At 44.5% G+C, this 18,055-nt stretch overlaps 1 protein-coding gene across 1 annotated transcript in view; it reads left to right on the forward strand.

The window, feature by feature from the left end:
• LOC132393569 (E3 ubiquitin/ISG15 ligase TRIM25-like) overlaps positions 1–16,812 on the forward strand; it is a 49,062-nt gene extending 32,250 nt beyond the window's left edge. Inside the window, exons 8-9 of the mRNA XM_059968996.1 lie at positions 10,822–10,931; positions 15,497–16,812. Of these exons, the coding sequence (XP_059824979.1) occupies positions 10,822–10,931; positions 15,497–15,507 (121 nt within the window). The 3' untranslated portion in view covers positions 15,508–16,812. The remainder of the gene's footprint in view (positions 1–10,821; positions 10,932–15,496) is intronic.
• The last annotated feature ends 1,243 nt before the right edge of the window (positions 16,813–18,055 follow it).

The raw sequence follows: 18,055 nt of genomic DNA on the forward strand, positions 1-18,055 counted from the left end.
ATCTCCCATAACGACTACATTACCTTTAGCACATGCCAATGTAAACTCCCTAATCAACTTGTACCCAATATCCACGCTACTGTTTGGGGGCCTGTACACAACACCCATTAGGGTCTTTTTACCCTTACTGTTCCTCAGCTCAATCCACACAGACTCTACTTCCCCTGTTCCCAAGTCACCTCTTGCTAAGGACTGAATCTCATTCCTCACCAACAGAGCCACCCCACCCCCTCTTCCCATATTTCTGTCTCTACGATAGCACGTATACCCTGGTACACTCAATTCCCAGGCCTGATCCCCTTGCAGCCATGTCTCCGTTTATCCCAACAATATCGTAGTTCCCCATTTTCATCTGAGCTTCAAGCTCATCTGTCTTATTTCTGACACTACGCGCATTCAAGTATAGAATTCTTAGCCCATTCCTCCTCTCTTTGCTTAAAACACCGTCTACTGTACCTAACCCAGCTCCTTGAACTTCCATCGGGCTAATTGCACCCTGAATTTTGATGACCTTCTCAAGATCACCCAAACCTTCTACACATTTAACCGCATGCTCCTTCTGACCAACCCTCTGGATCTGGATCCCTGCCCCCTGCACATCTAGTTTAAACTCCCCCCCGAGCAGCACTGGCAAACACTCCTGCAAGAATGTTAGTACCCCTCCGGTTCAGATGTAGACTGTCCCTTCGAAACAGATCCCAATGTCCCTGGAACAAAGACCAATTATCCAAAAACCTGGACCCTTCCTTCCTGCACCATGCTCTCAGCCTCGTATTAATGTGCATAATCATTCTATTCTTCGCCTCACTCGCACGTGGCACAGGTAGCAATCCCGAGATTGTCACCCTGGAGGTCCTGCCTTTCAGCTTCACTCCTAACTCCCTGAACTCTCTAAGCAGGACCCCCTCACTCACCTTACCTACATCGTTGGTCCCTACATGGACCACTACATCTGGGTTCATGCCCTCGTTCTCAAGAATAGCCTGCACCCAATCTGAGATGTCCCGGACCCTGGCACCAGGGAGGCAACATACCATCCGAGACTCCCGATCTGCCCCACAAAATCTCCTATCTGCCCCCCTGACTATAGAATCCCCTAAAACTATCACTCTCTTCTCTTCCCTCCTCCCCTTTCTAGTTGAGGGTTCAACCTCTGTTACAGCAGCAGCAACATTTAAAAGCACACTTAGCAGTGCGCAGACTTAACTAGTAATAATAATACACATGATAATAACGTACAAAATAATAAAGCAGCCTGTTGTACTATGATGCGTGTTCTCCTATCGCACAGAGATGAACTGTTGTATATGCTTATTGCACTTGGTAGGAAAGTCTTCCTGTAACGATCCTTGTGACAGCGTAGCTGAATGAGTCTGTTCAAAAGGTGCTCCATTGCTTATTCATTTGGTCATGGAGAGGATGTACCAGATTGTCCATAATAGATAACAGTTTGTTCAGTAACCTCCTCTCCACCACTAACTCAAAAGAGTCCAGGTTGTAGCCAAGGTCAGAGCCAGTCTTTTTGCATATTCTCAATCTTTATTCTTCTCAGCAACATTATCCTCACACTGTTTGTAGTGTGTGGTCTGAAATTCCATTCTTCACCCTCTCCACATTTCCATCTTTCTCTTTCCTCTTTTAAGTATTCATAAACACTGATGTCTTCAACTGTTTATTCCCTATTATCCTTAGAAATCCCTATTTTTGCTTCCTTTTTGCACTACTTAGTTAATTTAATATGTATATGTAATTCACATTGTTTAATGCATGGAAGAGCACTGCTGCTGCAAAATAACAAATTTCATGACATAAGTCAGTGATATAAAACATGATTCTGATATCTAATTACTACAGTGTGGCACTAACCTCTACACTACCGTGGCACCTGTGGTTATTTTAACCGGCTATTTACATCTCATACATTAACTTTCAAATTCTTTGAAGCAAGATAGAGTTTTACAATCTCTAATCTCGATTGAGAATGCTAGAGTACTCATTCAGATAATGATGGACTAAACAAATCTTAACCAACAATGAAGATGGAACGAAGATTTAATTCCTTCCACGAGGGAGCATGATGACATTAAGTTCCCATGGGACTGGAGGCTTAGGGAGAAAGAAAGCCTCCGGGTCCAACATATAATTCTCCGTAACTTCTGTCACCTCCAATAAGATCCCACCGCCAAGCACATCTTTCCCTCCCCCACCCCCCCCCCCCCCACCTTTCTGCTTTCTGCAGGGATCGCTCCCTATGCAAATCCCTTGTCCATTCGTTCACCCCCCCCCCCCCCAACCCTTCCCACCGATCTCCCTCCCGGCACTTAACCTTGTAAGCAGAACAAGTGCTACACCTGCCCTTACGCTTCCTCCCTCACCACCATTCAGGGCCCCAGACAGTCCTTCCAGGTGAGGTGGCACTTCACCTGTGAGTCGGCTGGTGTGGTATACTGCGTCTGGTGTTCCCAGTACAGCCTTCTATATATCAGTGAGACCCGACGCAGACTGGGAGACCGTTTCGCTGAACACCTACAATCTGTCTGGCAGAGAAAGCAGGAACTGCCCTTGGCCACATATTTTAATTCCACATCCCATTCCCATTCTGATATGTCTATCCATGGCCTCCTCTACTGTTAAGATGAATCCACACTCAGGTTGGAGGAACAATACCTTATATTCTGTCTGGGTAGCCACCAACCTGATGGCATGAACATTGACTTCTCTAACTTCTGTTAGTACCCCCCTCCCCTTCTTACCCCATCCCTTATTTATTTATTTATTAATCTCTCCTCTCCCCCCCCCCCTTGTCCTCTATCTTTATTTATTCTCTGCCCTTCTCATAATCACTCCTTGCTCCTTGCCTGGGCTCCAACTTCCTTTGGTGCTCCCCTCCCCCTTTCTTTCTCCCTTGGCCTCCCGTCCCATGATCCTTTCCCTTCTCCAGCTGTGTATCCCTTTAGCCAATCAACTTTCCAGCTCTTAGCTTCATTCCTCCTCCTCCTGTTTTTTCCTATCATTTCAGATCTCCTCTTCCCCCTCCTACTTTCAAATCTCTTACTATCTTTCGGTTAGTCCTGACGAAGGGTCTCAGCCCGAAACATCGACAGTGCTTCTCCCTCTAGATGCTGCCTGACCTGCTGCATTCCACCAGCATTTTGTGTGTGTTGCTTGAATTTCCAGCATCTGCAGATTTCCTCGTGTTTGCATCTGACTTTAGATTCTGCTTTTCAGAATTCAAGGTGAATTGGATCATATTATGATAACTTGCTCCTAAAGGTTCTTTTACCTTAATGTCTTTAATCAATTCCGGTTCATTGCAGAACACCCAATCCAGAATATCTGATCTCCTAGTGGGCTCAGCCATGAGCTGTTCAAAAAAGCAATCTCGTAGGCATTCTAGAAACTCCCCCTGTTGCAATCCAGCACCATCATTACTTTCCCAATCGAACTGCATATTGAAATCCCCAAGACTATTGTAAACTTTGCCCTTTTAGCATGCATTTTCTATCTCCCGTTGCAAATCTGTAGGCAACATCCTTACAACTGGGGGTCTGTATAGGACTCCCATCAGAGTGTTTTCATCCTTGCAATGCCTTAGCTCTATACACAATGATTAACACCTTCTGACCCCATGTCACCTCTTTCCAATGATTTGATTTCATTTCTTACCAACAAAGCAACTCCACCCCTTCTGCCTTCCTGCCGGTCCTTTTGATACAATGTGCATCCTTGGACGTAAAGCTCCCAGGGATAATCTTCTTTCAGCCACGATTCAGTGATGCCTACAACATCATTCGTGCCAATCTGTAACTGTACGACAAGTTCATCTACCGTATTCCATATACTACACGCATTCAAATATAGCACCCTCAATCCTCTATTAACCCTTTTTGATTTTGTCCACATTTTGCTTTGCAACTCATCCTTTTGACAGCAATTTTGTCCTATGATTGGCCTCTCCTTGCTAGGAGTCTCACTATATTGCCTCTGTTTGTAAACCAACTTCCTCACCTTCAGCACTATCATTCCGGTTCCCATCTCACAGCCAATTTAGTTTAAACCCACACGAACAGCCCTATCCAACCTCCCCCCAAGGATACTGGACGGCCTTGGGTTCAGGTGTAACCTGTCCCTTTTTTACAGGTCATATCTTCCCCACAAGAGATCCCAATGATCCATAAATCCGAACTCCATTTCCTAAGCCACGCATTCACTTGCCAAGTCGTTCTATTCTTACACTCACTGGCAAATGGCATAGGCAGCAATCCAGGGATTACTACTCTGCAGGTCTTGTTTCTCAGCTTTCTACCTAGCTCCTTATAATTTCTCTTTAGGACCTCCTCACCTTGCTTACCTATGTCGTTGGTGCCGATATGCACCAAGACTTCTGGCTGCTCACCCCAGCCCTTGAGAATGCCTTGGACCCCAACTGAGACATCACTGATCCTGGCACCAGAATGCAATGTGCCATCCAGGTGTCTACTGCACCCACAGAACCTCGACTGTGTACCTCTGACCAAGGAATCACCTGTCAACACTGCACTCCTCTTCATCTCTCTGCTATTCACTGCCACAGCACCAGACTCAGTGCCAGAGACCCGGTCAGTGTGGCTCCCCCTTGTAGGTCGACCCCCTCAATAGTAGTTAAATTTGTATACATGTTATAGAGGGGAACAGCCGCAGGTGTACTCTGCATTCCCCCTTCTTCTCCTGACAGTCACGCAGTTACCTGTCTCCTGCAGCCTAGGGGTGACTACCTCCCGAAGGCTCCAATCACAAACCAGAGAAAATCTGCAGGTGCTGGAAATCCAAGCAACGCACACAAAATGCTGGAGGAACTCAGCAGGACAAACAACATTTATGGAAAAGTGTACAGTTGAGGTTTTGTGCCTAGACCCCTCAGCAGAATTGGGAAAATCAGGTTGTTGCAGGATTCCAAGGGAAAGAATTTGTAGAGAAGCCCTTAGGAGTCAGTGATCATAATCTGATAGAGTTCACCTGCAGTTTGAGAGGGAGAAGTTAAAATCAGATGTATTGGTATTACAGTGGAGTGAAGTGAATTATACAGGCGTAAGAGAGGAGCTGGCCAAAGTTGACTGGAAGGGGACACAAGCAGGCAGTTCATCAACAGAAATGGCTGGTGTTTCTGGGGGCAATTCAGAAGGCACTGGATAGATACATGCCAAAGATGAAGAAATATTCTAAAGAGAGAAGGAGGCAACCGTGGCTGACAAGGGAAGTCAAAGACAGCATAAAAGCAAAAGAGAGGGCATATACTGTAGTATTGAGAAGTTAGTGGGAAATTAGAGGACTGGAAAGCTTTTAGAAATACAACAGAAGGCAATGACCAATAAGGAGAGAAATTATGAAATATGAAGTTAAACCATCTGATAATATGGAAGAGTTTACAAAGGTTCCTTTTTCAGATACGGAGAGGCCCAAGTGGATTTAGATCAGTGGAAAATGGTGCTGGAGAGATAGTGATTGGGATAAACAAATGGTGAATGATCTCCAAGTATCTTAAGTAAGACACCAGGAGTATGCCAGAAATTCAAGCGTCAAGGGGCAGAAGTGAGTGTAGTTGCTATTGCTAAGGAGAAGGTGCTTGAGAAGCTGAAAGGTCTGAAGGTAGATGAGTCACCAGGTCAGATTAACTATACCCCAGGGTTCTGAAAGAGGTAGCGAAAGAGACGGGGACTGATGCCAGCGTGGCATTGTGGCCAGTCCAACCAATCTTAGAGTTGTTCAAGAAGGTTACCAGGAAAGTTGATGAAAGAAAAACAGTGGCCGTTGCCTTCATGGAATTAAGCAAGACCTTTGACAAGGTCCCACATGGGAAGTTGGTCAAGGTGATGTGGTAAATCGAATTAGACGTTGGTTTTGTAGGAGAAGCCAGAGAGTGGTGCTAGATAGTTGCCTATTTGACTAGTGGGAGTGCCACAGTGATCGGTGCTGAGTCCTTTGTTGTTTGTCATCTATATCAACGATCTGGATGATGTGGTAAACTAGATCAGCAAATTTGCAGATGACACAAAGGTTGGGAGTGTTGTGGATAATGACACAAAAGTTGGAGGTATTGTGGATAGTGTCAGGGGTTACAGTGGGACATCGATAGGATGCAAAACTGGGCTGAGAAGTGGCAGGGAGTTCAGCCCAGTTAAGTGTGAGGTGTTTCATTTTGGTAGGTCAAATATGATGGCAGAATATAGTATTAATGGTAAGACTCTTGCCAGCGTGGAGGAACAGAGGTATCTTGGGATCGGAGTCCATAGGACACTCAAAGCTGCTGTGCAGGTTGACTCTGTGGTTAAGAAGGTATATGATGCATTGGCCTTCATCAACCATGGGACTGAGCTTAAAAGCTGAGAGATAGATAATGTTACAGCTACATAGGACCCTGGTCAGACCCCACTTGGAGTACTGTGCTCAGTTCCAGTCGCCTCACTACAGGAAGGATGTGGATACTACAGAAAGGGTGCAGAGGAGATTTACAAGGATGTTGCCTGAATTGGGGATCATGCCTTATGAGTATAGGTTGAGTGATCTCGGCCTTTTCTCCTTGGAGCGGCAGAGGATGAGAGGTGATCTGATAGAGGTGTATAAGATGATGAGAGGCATTGATTGTGTGGGTGGTCAGAAGCTTTTTCCCAAGGCTGAAATGGCTAATACAAGAGGACACAGGTTTGAGGTGCTTGGAAGTAGGCACAGAGGAGATGTCGGGTAAATTTTTTATGCAGAGTGGTGAGTGCATGGAATAGACTGCCGGCGACTGCGGTGGAGGAAGATACAATAGGGTCTTTTAAGAGACTCCTGGATAGGTACATGGAGCTTAGAAAAACAGAAGGCTATGGGTAACCCTAGGTAATTTCTAAAGTAAGTACATGTTAGGCACAGCATTGTGGGCCAAATGGCCTGTATTGTGCTGTAGGTTTTCAATGTTTTTATAACACCAAGACTGGGTAAAATAGGAATTATAAATTACAATACAAAATTATACACTAAAATAAATTAAGTGTGTAGTGGAAATAGAAGGGAAAATACTGAGGAACTGTTCATGGGTTCATTATCCATTTAGAAATTTGATGGCGGAGTGGAAGAAGCTCTTCCTGAAACATTGAATGTATGTCCTGAGGCTCCTGTACCTCTTCTTGATGGTAGCAATGAGAAGAGGGAATGTCCTGGGTGATGGGGATCCCTGTTGATAGCTGCTACATTTTTGAGGCATCTCCTTTTGAGGGTGCTTTGGATGCAGGGGAGGCTGGTGCTCATGATGGAGCTGGCTTCTCCACCACCTGCTCCCATGACTTCAGGTGATGCTGATTGGGGGGTGGGGGGGCTAAGCAGGTGCTAAGGGTCACCTGCAGGCTAGCGTGGGGAAGGAGCACCTTATACCTCCTCTGGTAGAAACATATTTAGACAATAGACAATAGGTGCAGAAGTAGACCATTCGGCCCCTCGAGTCTGCACCGCCATTCTGAGATCATGGCTGACCATTCACTATCAATACCCAGTCCCTGCCTTGTCCCCATATCCCTTGATTCCCCTATCCATCAGATATCTATCCAGCTCCTTCTTGAAAGCATCCAGAGAATTGGCCTCCACCGTCTTCCGAGGCACCCTGCCACCGAATTCCGTGTTGATGCTCCTAAAGGTCCTGTCATTTAATGTACACCTGACCTCCCAAAATGCATCACCTCACCCTTGACCAGTTCAGAGGTTTATTTTATGGTCAAGGTATGCATGTACAATACAACTCTTAAATTTGTCTTCTCTAAATGGCCATGAAATACAGAAAGACCGGGGTGGGGGGGGGGGAGGTTGATGAAAGAAAATACATCAATTCCCCATCCCCCGGCATGAATAAGAAAATAAGCAAAACTTGCAGACCCCAAAATCCCCCACCCCCTCCCCGCAGAAAAAATCAGCAACAGTAAGAATTCCTGATCCCCTCGCTCGCAGCAACACAGCGACAGTCACAGTCTCAGACCCCCTCACGTGCAGAAAAAAAGTCCGTAACGCTAACAGTCGCTGATCCCCTCACTGGCAAAAGAACAGCAATAACAATCCCCGATCACGTCACTCACAGACAAGAACACTGACACAAAAAATTAGCTGACAGCCACCCGCAAATCTGCCTCAAGGAAGAAAACACCGAAGAACTGAAGGAAGCCAATGTAAAGTACAGTCCAATAATCAAGTAAGTCTTTGAATATTGGAAACATCTTTTTGTCTGTATACAAGCTGAGTGGCTGCACGAACTCAGTCCTTCCTCAAAGAGTGACCACCAACCTGGGTCCGAAAATGTTGATCTGACTGCCGACCATCGTCGCCCCAGTTGCCTCCGTTGGGAGTCATTGTTGACCCCTCCGCATTCACCTTGACGCTTCAATCTTCCCTGCCGTTTTGAGGTGGAGTCATTCATGAATGGAGTCTTTCATGAGTCCACGCCTTGTCTCTGGTCAGTTGAGTCCTTTTTGATCTCCTGTCTCTAATCTCCATGAGGCAGCTCTCCAGACACAAAGTAGTGCTGGATCCTTTGATTGAGTTCCGAACTGTCCGTCACAGGCTCCAACAGTTTCCGTAACACAAACAAGACAACAAGAACAAGCAGAAAGCATAGACAAAGTGAAATAATTGGGGAGATTAGCTATCTGGAAGATGTTGCCAGGGAGATCGTTGTTCACTGGTGCTATCTTGCCACCTCTCTGTCTACATTTTCATCTGATTTCTAATCAGGGCAGTGCAGTGGAGTCATGGTAAGTGCATAGTTTTACAACGCCAACCATAAGATCAGGGTTCGATTTATGCTGCTGTCTGTAAGGAGTTTGTAAATTCGACAAGCGACTCTGTTGGTTTCCTCCCAAATTCAAAAGATGCATGGGTTAGGGTTAGTGACTTGTGGATGTGCTATGTGGTGCTGGATGTGTTGCGACACTTGTGGGCTGCACCAGAACAGTCCTCACTGATTTGATTTGACACAAATGACACATTTCACTGTAAGTTTTTACGTACATGGGAGAAGTGAACATAGAACATAGAAATCTACAGCACATTACAGGCCCTTCGGCCCACAATGTTGTGCTGACCATGTAACCTACTCTAGAAACTGCTTAGAGTTTCCCTACTGCATAGCTCTCTATTTTTTGAAGCTCCATGTACCTATCTAAGGGTCTCATTAAAGACCCTATTGTATCCGCCTCCACCACCGTAGCCGGAGGTACATTCCACACACCATCATTACTGTGTGAAAAACTTACCTCTGACATCCACTCCGTACCTACTTCTAAGCACTATGGGTTAGTAAGTTTGCTGATTGCTGATGTCACAAAAGTTGGGGGTGTTGTGGATAGCCTGGAGGGCTGTTAGAGGTTAAAGCAGGACATCAATAAGGAGCAGAACTGGGCTGAGAAGTGGCAGATGGAGTTCAACCCAGATAAGTATGAAGTGTTTCATTTTGGTAGGTCAAAATTGAAGACAGAATATAATATCAATGGCAAGACTCTTGGCAATGTGGAGGATCAGTGAGATCTTGGGATCCATGTCGATAGGACACTCAAAGCTGCTGTGCAAGTTGACAGTGTTGTTAAGAAGGCATATGGTGTGTTGGCCTTCATCAACTGTGGGATTGAATTCAAGAGCCATGAGGTAATGTTACAGCTACGTAAGAACTTGATCACATCCCACTTGGAGTACTGTGTTCAGTTCTGATCACCTCACTACAAAAAGGATGTGGATACTATAGAGAGAGTGCAGAAGAGATTTACAAGGATGTTGCCTGGGTTGGAGAATGTGCCTTATGAGAACAGGTTGAGCGAACTTGACCTTTTCTCCCTGGAGCGATGGAGGATGAGAGGTGACTTGATAGAAGTGTATAAGATGATGAGAGATACCCGAGGCTTTTTCCCTGGGCTGAAATGGCTGACACAGTTTTATGATGCGTGGAAATGGGTACAGAGAGGATGTCAGGGGTAAGTTTTTTACACCGAGAGTGGTGGGTGCATGGAAGAGTCTTTTACGAGCCTCTTAGTTAGGCACATGGAACTTAGAAAAATAGAGGGCTATGCAGTAGGGAAGTTCTAGGCAGTTTCAAGAGTAGGTTACATGGTCAGCACAACATTGTGGGCTGAAGGACCTGTAATGTGCTGTAGATCTCTATAAGTACCGAAATGTCACCAGATATTACCGTGAGATTCATTTTCTTGCAGGCATTTCCAGTAAAGTAAAGAAATAAATAAAATTTATGATAAATTATACACAAACAATGACCTACAACGTGCAAATTAATACAAAAATATGTTGTAGAGGGTTTGGAAGTGAGCCCATAGGTTGTGGAATCAGTTCAGAGTTGAGGCGAGTGAAATCATCCATACAGGGGTAGGTACTGGAGCCTAATGGTTGAAGGGTACTAACTGTTCCTGAACCCGGTGGTGTTTGACCAAAGGCTCCTGTACCTCCTTGATGCCAGCAGTGAGAAGAGAGCATGGTTTGGATGGTGGGGATTCTCGATGATGGATGCTGCTTTCCTGTAACAACGCTCCTTGCAGATGTGCTTCGTAGTGGAACGGCTTACTAGTGGGCTGTATCCACTACATTTTATAGGCTTTTCCGTTCATGGGCTTTGGTGTTTCCAGACCAGATCATGACACAATCATTCAGGATACTCTCAGAAAGCAATACATGAAATAAACTTCCCTGGATTACTCCATCTACAGAGACTGGTGATGCAACACAGACAGGAGTTGTGTTTGTAATCACTTGCACTATTTCCACTTTCGGAATATCAATGAACTGTTAATGAAGGCAATGTTTACTCTTGCATTACAGAGCCACAGAGCCAAAGCGTGTAACCCTGAACGTGTCTGCTGTCAGGACTGTTATGCAGAATAAATTTGGGGAATACCAGAAGTACCAGACAACCATATTGCAGACACTAGGTGAGGAAAAAAAAGGCACACTTATGTGAGGTGCAACAGCTCACATTTATCTCGGTTCAACTCCGTCTGCCATTTCTCAGCCCATTTCTGTAACTGATCTATTTCATGCTGTATTATTTGACAGTCTTCCACACAATCCACAACTCCACCAATCTTCGTATCATCTGCAAACTTACTAACCTATCCATTTGCATATCATCCAGGTCATTCATATACATCAAAAATAGCGAGGTCCCAGTACAGTACCCAGCGAAACACCACTAATTACAAACCTCCACTTGAATAAGTCCTTTTAGCCACTATCCTCTCTCTTCTACACGAGACAGTTCTGAATCCATAGTTAATTCACTGCCACCCCAGTGCATCTTAGTCTTCTGGATTAACCACTCTTGAGGGACTTTGTCAAATGCTGTACTGAAATCCTTGTAGACAACATCCACTGTCCTCCTTTCATTAATCTCTCTCATTATCTTGTCAAAAAAGTCATCTAATTTGGTAAGACACAACCTGCCCTTCATAAAGCCTGCTGCCTGTCCCCAATTAGGCCATGGGTTTCCAAATGCTCATATATCCTATCCCTAAGAATTTTCTTCAGCAATATCCTGACAACCTACGTGAGACTCACTGGTCTATAGTTCCCAGGATTTGTGCTTGTTCCCTTTTTACATAAAGCTGCAACAATAACCACTGGCCAGTCCTCTGGTACCTTGCCTGTGCCAAGAGAGGATGTGAAGGTACTGGTCAAAGACCCAACAACCTCATCTCTTGCCTCCTTCAATAACATGGGCTAAATCCCATCATGCCCTGGAGACTTTTCAAGTGGAGGTCTGTAATTAGTGGTGTTTTGCTGGGTACCGTACTGGAACCTCTGCTGTTTTTGACGTATATGAATTACTCATTAGGAGACCCAACACTTCTTCCTCCTTGACCTCTAAAATGCCCTAACACATTTGTACACTCAGCACTAATCTGAGTGGTAAATACTGAAGCAAAGTACTCATTAAGTACCTCACTCTCATTCTCCACATCCAAGCAAGTGTCCCTTCTACCTTTATCCTGTCTCTAGTTACCCTCTTGCTCTTGATGTATGTATAAAACACCTTGGGATTCACCTTAATTCTTCTTGCTAAAGACTTGTCATGGCCCCTGCTAGCTTTCCTAATTCCTTTCTTTACTGGCTTCTTTAAACTCGTCGTGTGCTTTGTTTGATCCTAACTTCAGAAGCTTTACATACTTTTCCTTTTTCTTCTTGACTAAATTCATTTCCCTTTGGATGTCCAAGGTTCTCTTGTCTTTCCTTCTCTGTCCTTCCTTCTGACAGGAAAATACTTTTCCTGTACTCTGTACAATTGATCCTCAATCACCCTACACATGTCTAATATGGACTTGCCCAGAAAAAAGGTGTTCCCAATTAACTCTTCTTTGTTCCTGACTGATGCCCTCATAATTTACCCAACACCAATTTAAAACTGGACCTATCCTATCTATGGCTATCCTGAAAGTTAAGGGATTGTGTTCACTCTTCCCTAACAGTTCACCCACTGAACAATCAGTCACCTAGCTAGGCTCACTATGAAACACCCAGGTCCAGCAGGGCCACCCCTGTCATTGGACCAAACACATACTGATTTAAAAAATATTGCTGAACAAGTTATGACCCATCTAAACGCCTTGCAAAAAGGTCCCAGTTTTGTATACTTCCTTAATCTGATTATATTTCTGTTTGTCAATGTCCCAGTGGCTATTGGGGAGTCTGCAGTAGAATCTCATCAGTGTGATTGCAACCCTTCCTTATTCCTGGGTTCTACCCAGTGTCTGACCCCTCCATATGTCCCTGATTAGTACTGCATCTCCTCAACCTTTTAGCTCCTTCTCTCTCCTTTCTAAAACATTGAAAACCTGGTAAATTAATCACCCATCCCTGCCCCTCTCTCAGCAAAGTTTCAGTAATGGCTGCAACATCATCATTCCATGTACTGATGCATGCTCATCATGCTGAACCATAATACTCCTAACATTAAAATATACACACTTCAAACCATCAACTAACTTGTTTTTGTTGTTCTGTTATTGAACACCCAGTTCACCAACCTCTCACACCTTCCCTTGTTTTAACTTGCTGCATGATTTTCCAAATTATGGGATGTGACAACAAGGAGATACAATTATTGTGTCCTCATTTATTTTATCTTCTCACATACTTGTCACCACCCCTTGGTGTGCCTCCTTCCCTCTCTCCCATGGACCACTCTCCTCTCCTATCAGATTCCTTCCTCTCCAGCCCTTTATTTTTCCCACTCACCCAGCTTCAACTATCACCTTCTAGCTAGCCTCCTCCCCTTCCCCTCCAGCTTTATATTCTGGCATTTTACCCTTTCCTTTCTGGTCCTGATGAAGGGTCTTGGCCCAAAGCATCGACTGTTTATTCATTTCCATAGATGCTGCCTGACCTGCAAGTTCCTCCTGCATTTTATGTGTGTTACTCTGGATTTCAGCAACTCTTGTGTTCTGTTATTGTTTTATAGAACATAGAATAGTACAGCACATTACAGGCCCTTTGGCCCACAATGTTGTGCCAACCCTCAAACCCTGCCTTCCATATAACCCCCCACCTTAAATTCCTCCATATACCTGTCTATTAGTCTCTTAAACTTTACTAGTGTATCTGCCTCCACCACTGACTCAGGCAGTGCATTCCACACACCAACCACTCTGAGTGAAAAACCTTCCTCTAATATCCCCCTTGAACTTCCCTCCCCTTACCTTAAAGCTGTGTCCTCTTGTACTGAGCAGTGGTGCCCTGGGGAAGAGGCGCTGGCTGTTCACTCTATCTATTCCTCTTAATATCTTGTACACCTCTATCATGTCTCCTTTCATCCTCCTTCTCTCCAAAGAGTGAAGCCCTAGCTCCCTTAATCTCTGATCATAATCCATACTCTCTAAACCAGGCAGCATTCTGGTAAATCTCCTCTGTACCCTTTCCAATGCTTCCACATCCTTGCTATACTGAGGCAACCAGAACTGGACACAGTACTCCAAGTGTGGCCTAACTAGAGTTTTATAGAGCTGCATCATTACATTGCATCTCTTAAACTCTATCCCTCAACTTATGAAAGCTAACACCCCATAAGTTTTCTTAACTACCCTATCTGTGAGGCAACTTTCAGGGATCTGTGGACATGTACCCCCAGATCCCTCTGCTCCTCTATGCTACCAAGTATCCTGCCATTTACTTTGTACTCTGCCTTGGAGTTTGTCCTTCCAAAGTGTACCACCTCACACTTCTCCGGGTTGAACTCCATCTGCCACTTCTCAGCCCACTTCTGCATCCTATCAATGTCTCTCTGCAATCTTCGACAATCCTCTACACTATCTACAACACCACCAACATTTGTGTCGTCTGCACACTTGCCAACCCACCCTTCTACCCCCACATCCAGGTTGTTAATAAAAATCATGAAAAGTAGAGGTCCCAGAACAGATCCTTGTGGGACTCCACTAGTCACAACCCTCCAATCTGAATGTACTCCCTCCACCACTACCCTCTGCCTTCTGTAGGCAAGCCAATTCTGAATCCACCTGGCCAAACTTCCCTGGATCCCATGCCTTCTGACTTTCTGAATAAGCCTACCGTGTGGAACCTTGTCAAATGCCTTACTAAAATCCATGTAGATCACATCCACTGCACTACCCTCATCTATGTGCCTGGTCACCTCCTCAAAGAACTCAAACAAGCTTGTTAGGCATGATCTGCCCTTCACAGAGCCATGTTAACTGTCCCTGAACAGACCATGATTCTCTAAATGCCCATAGATCCTACCTCTAAGAATCTTTTCCAACTGCTTTCCCACCACAGACGTAAGGCTCACTGGTCTATAATTACCTGGACTATCCCTACTACCCTTTCTGAGCAAGGGGACAACATTCGCCTCTCTCCAATCCTCCGGTACCATTCCCATGGACAACGAGGACATAAAGATCCTAGCCAGAGGTTCAGCAATCTCTTCCCTTGCCTCGTGGAACAGCCTGGGGAATATTCCGTCAGGCCTTGGGGACTTATCCGTCCTAATGTATTTTAACAGCTCCAACACCTCCTCTCCCTTAATATCAACATGCTCCAGAACATCAACTTCACTCATATTGTCCTTGCCGTCATCAAGTTCCCTCTCAGTGGTGAATATTGAAGAGAAGTATTCATTGAGGACCTCGCTCACTTTTGTTATTGAGCACCCAGTTCCCAGACCCTCTCACACCGTAACTCGGAAAAGGTTAAAGGTTAGAGGCCAGACTAAAACTGGTCACTGCTCATCCAGGTTTGGGGGTTCAGTTCATGACTAGGAACCCGAACTGGTCAAAAATCAATGAAGGAACAGCAATGAAGAATTCTTCTGTACAGACAGAGGTGGAGGATGTTTATTGTTGCCCTAAATGCCAATAGCATAATGGGCAGGTGTGTGTGCTATAGATGCTGCCTGACTGCTCTCCAGCATTTTGTGTGTGTTGTTCTGGACTTCCAGTGTCTGCAGACTTTCTCATATTTACTTTCTGTTTATTTTTCATTTCAGTGTGCTCTTAGATGATGAATTAATTTCGGATGAAGAGGGATTTCCTTAGAAAGTGCTCAATGCTGATTCTTAGAAACCGCATTACTACTGCAACAGAAGTTCTGCACCTTGGATTCAAGAGATGGAACTGCAAGCCCCTTTACGTTGTAAATTGCTTTTCTTCAGATTTTCGGATGTTGACTGAGTAGGGTTTTTCCACAATATTCTGATGTGTCCATTTGAAGCCGTAGTGAGGGTAATGTGTAGGCTTGATCATCTCAGATAGTGAAGGTCTTTGGTACAGGTTTTACTGGGGTGGAGATATTATTGGTGAGAGGTCTTCATTGGTCAGTCGATCAGTAGGTTAAGGATTCAAGTCCAATTGCATTCAAGGAACGAATATAGCAGAGTTTTAAAGAGAAACCACGTTGTCCCTTCACTAAAATATATCATTGCCACGGTGCGTGCTGGCAACGACTAAACCCAGTTGCGGAGGACGGACAGACTCTCATGTAGAAACAGAAACAAGAGATTAAACTTAAGAATTCCAGTGGAACATCAGTGGCACAACCGAGCAACACTGAGACAAATCATTCTCAACGCCAGAACCCAGTGATGAGTGCTAATCTGGAGTACACTTTAAATAATCACAGTAGGTAGAAAACCCGTGCCGGAAACAATGCCCTTGACAAGATTAAACAGAAAGCACAAGAGCTTAATGATTCTAGTTAAGACAACTATTATTGAATATAGGTGCTTGAGAAAACTCCAAGCTGCACACTTCTTGGTTTCTCAAGCCCCGCTGCAGAGGCCCCCAGGGTTCATGATAATCGTCTTGTCCAAATGTTATTTTTGCTTCTGAGAGCCTTCTGTGTACAGAGTGGGCGTGACACTCTCCACATAATAGTAGTGACAAAACTTGGAACTTGCATTACTGGAGGTAAATGGTAATGGAGTGGGAGGGGAAGAGGGAGAGGAGAAAGGATAATTAAGGAGGTTAAGAGATTTATACAAAATACAAATAGGAAAAGACATATTAACTATCACGGTCAAAATTACTCTTGTATAAAGTACAAAATGCTAGAAGAACTCAGCAGGTCACTCAGTGTCTGTGGTGAGGAATAAACAGTGGCCGTTTGGGTCTGTGATGCTTTCAGCCAGAGTATCAACTGTTTATTCCACTCTGTAGATGTTGCCTGACCTTCTGAGTTCCGTCAGCATTTTGTCTTTATTGCTCAAGATTTTCAGCATCTGCAAAATCTCTTGTGTACCATTATCACTTTTAGAGTTAAACTTTGATTTCTTTCAGAATTAAAGAGCAAGTAATTTTTGTCTGAGCTTGATTTGTTCTCTGTGTGTCCCTGTGCAACGATATTCATGGTGGAGCCTGATCTATAGCAGAAGTGATGTCATACCACATGGCCATTGTAGACCATCTCTGTAGCCCACCTTATAATCAATGTGGCAAGTGACTAGAGGGTCAGTTGCTTCTGGAGTGCTGCAGGGCTTGTGCCAGCCCTTCGACAGGGCCTTTTCTGCAGTGCTCTGCATTATGGGAATGTTCACCCACCATTGCTGGCTGTCTTGCCCCAAAATCCCCAGCAATTCATTTGCAGTGGGAAAATATGAGGGTGAAAAATAGGGACAATGTGAATTCTTTGCCCTGGGAATCAGGGGAAGAGTGGAGCAAATTCCAATAGCATTATCAAATAAAACAGCACAGGAACAGGCCCTTTGGCCCACGAATTTGTTCAAAGTTCAAAGTAAATTTATTAGTAAAGTACATATATGTCACCATATTGTAAATAATTTGGAAGATGTGTAGCTCAGGTGGTTGATGGTCGGTTTGAGTTGTTCTCCGATCTTGGCAATTTACTTACAAATGGTTTGTGAGACATCATCAGAGCCCTTTTGATTGTGGAGTGTTCTCTGAATGCTTGGCCTTTATTCTGTTAACAAACACGTAGGCCTCGATCCTATTTATGAGCCCATGCAGGCAAATTTCCTGACCACAGCACACAAAGTTCACCACACAGCCAATCAGCGACTTGATTTCCTCCCCACATCACAATTGCAATTCTGAAATGACGTCCAATCAACTGATTGAGAAGTATGGAATGGTCAGGCATTTGGAGGACACATCACAATCAACAGCACGCTGATCATGTCTTCCCTCTTGGAGTCAAACCTTTGCAAGTAAATTGGCAAGATTGGAGAACATCCCAACCCAACCATGTCAGCATATACTGTACTATCCTGAGATTCATTTTGTTGCTGGCACCCACAACAGAGCCAAGAAATACAATAGAATGAATGAAGAACTGAACACAAAGACTCACAAGCAACCAACGTGCAAAAGAAGACAAAACATGCAAATGCAAATAAAATTAATGATAGTAATAAATAATACTGAGTACGTGAGTACTGCAGTCCATAGGTTGTGGAATCAGTTCAGAGTTGTGTTGAGTGAAGTTATCCACACTGGTTCAGAAGTCTGATGGTTGAGGGTAATACCTTTTCCTAAACCAGATGGTGTGGGCGCTGAGTCTTCTGTATCTCCTTTCCAATGGCAGCAGCGAA

The sequence above is a fragment of the Hypanus sabinus genome, chromosome 4 (assembly GCF_030144855.1).
Source record: "Hypanus sabinus isolate sHypSab1 chromosome 4, sHypSab1.hap1, whole genome shotgun sequence".
Classification (NCBI taxonomy): Eukaryota; Metazoa; Chordata; class Chondrichthyes; order Myliobatiformes; family Dasyatidae; genus Hypanus; species Hypanus sabinus.